Source organism: Silene latifolia, chromosome 3, assembly GCF_048544455.1.
Source record: "Silene latifolia isolate original U9 population chromosome 3, ASM4854445v1, whole genome shotgun sequence".
Lineage (NCBI taxonomy): Eukaryota > Viridiplantae > Streptophyta > Magnoliopsida > Caryophyllales > Caryophyllaceae > Silene > Silene latifolia.
The window spans coordinates 47875494-47876662 of NC_133528.1; the positions used below are offsets into that span (position 1 = coordinate 47875494).

Genomic DNA, 1169 nt, shown 5'->3' on the forward strand with positions numbered 1-1169 from the left:
GTAAATTACACAACTAACTAAACTTTACCCTACGGGTTCCACTAAGCTCAAATTCAGCAATTACGTCATCATTGTTGATAGTTCCTGCAAATGTCCTCTCAATATAAAGAACCATTAAATCTTCGAAATCATTCATCTTATTTCGTAATTTGTTTTTGATGATGTTCATACTTGAAAATGCTCTCTCCGTTGTTGCGGTTGAAACAGGAAGAGTCAAGAGAAGACAAATCAATCGATAAATCATAGGATAAAGCCAACTTTTATCATACTCAACCATCCGTCAACACAAATCTGATACTGAAGTCGTATTTTCAAATCATGGATCTTTTTGAATATCCGCTACAAAGAAACCACACTCTTGATCTAGAGCACGCATGTCATTTGATGAAAAGTCTAAAGGATAATATTTCACAGCGAGTTTGCACACATCTTCACTTTTGAATGCTCGAAAATTGTGACGTGCATCAAATGAAGCGCCAAGAGTCAGAATCTCCTTAGAACTATCCATAAATCTGGTATCATGTTCTTCCACGTGAAAGTCTATCACAACATTAAGTATGTCAAAACGATAATAATGTTCATTTGTTATATCCTTTTCAGAGCTTCTCATCCTTTTCTTGTAAGGAGCCGATATATCTGGCATACAAATATCATGCTCAGAACAAAATGCTTTAACCTTCTCAATCAGCTTATCCAAGCCATTTTCTCTCATATCTTTAAGTTTCTCTTTCGTAATCACAAGAGAGTGTAGCGCATTCAATATATCAGTGTCTTTTCTTTGCAGTGCTTGACATAAAAAATCGTTATTTTTCATGATATCATGCATCATATGTAAACAAAACACAAAATCAAATTTTTTTCAGAGCCTTACCGACCGCCTTAGCTTCTCCTCGCACTTTGTCTATTCCATTCAAATATAAATCAGCAATAGTTGATCGGGTAGATGTAAACAACTTAATAAGACTTGAAATAGAGCGTAAATGTGAACCCCAACGAGTAGCTCCTGCCCTTTGCAAAGTGGTTGCTTGATTTTTTCCCGACCCCGTCTTAAGAGTACCAGCAGCCACTAATTCCGAGATTTCTTCTTCTCAAAGAGCTTTTAACATAGAATGTCTTTTAACGGAAGAAACGACAAAGTTCACAATCATAGTGAGAGTAGAAAAAAATTG

The 1169-nt window shown here is 35.8% G+C and overlaps 1 protein-coding gene across 1 annotated transcript; it reads right to left on the bottom strand.

Annotated features, from left to right (window-relative positions):
• Positions 1 to 316: 316 nt before the first annotated feature.
• LOC141649039 (uncharacterized) lies at positions 317 to 814 on the bottom strand. The gene has a single exon (XM_074457742.1). The coding sequence runs from the start codon at positions 812 to 814 to the stop codon at positions 317 to 319; it is 498 nt and encodes a 165-aa protein (XP_074313843.1).
• Between the last annotated feature and the right edge of the window lie 355 nt (positions 815 to 1169).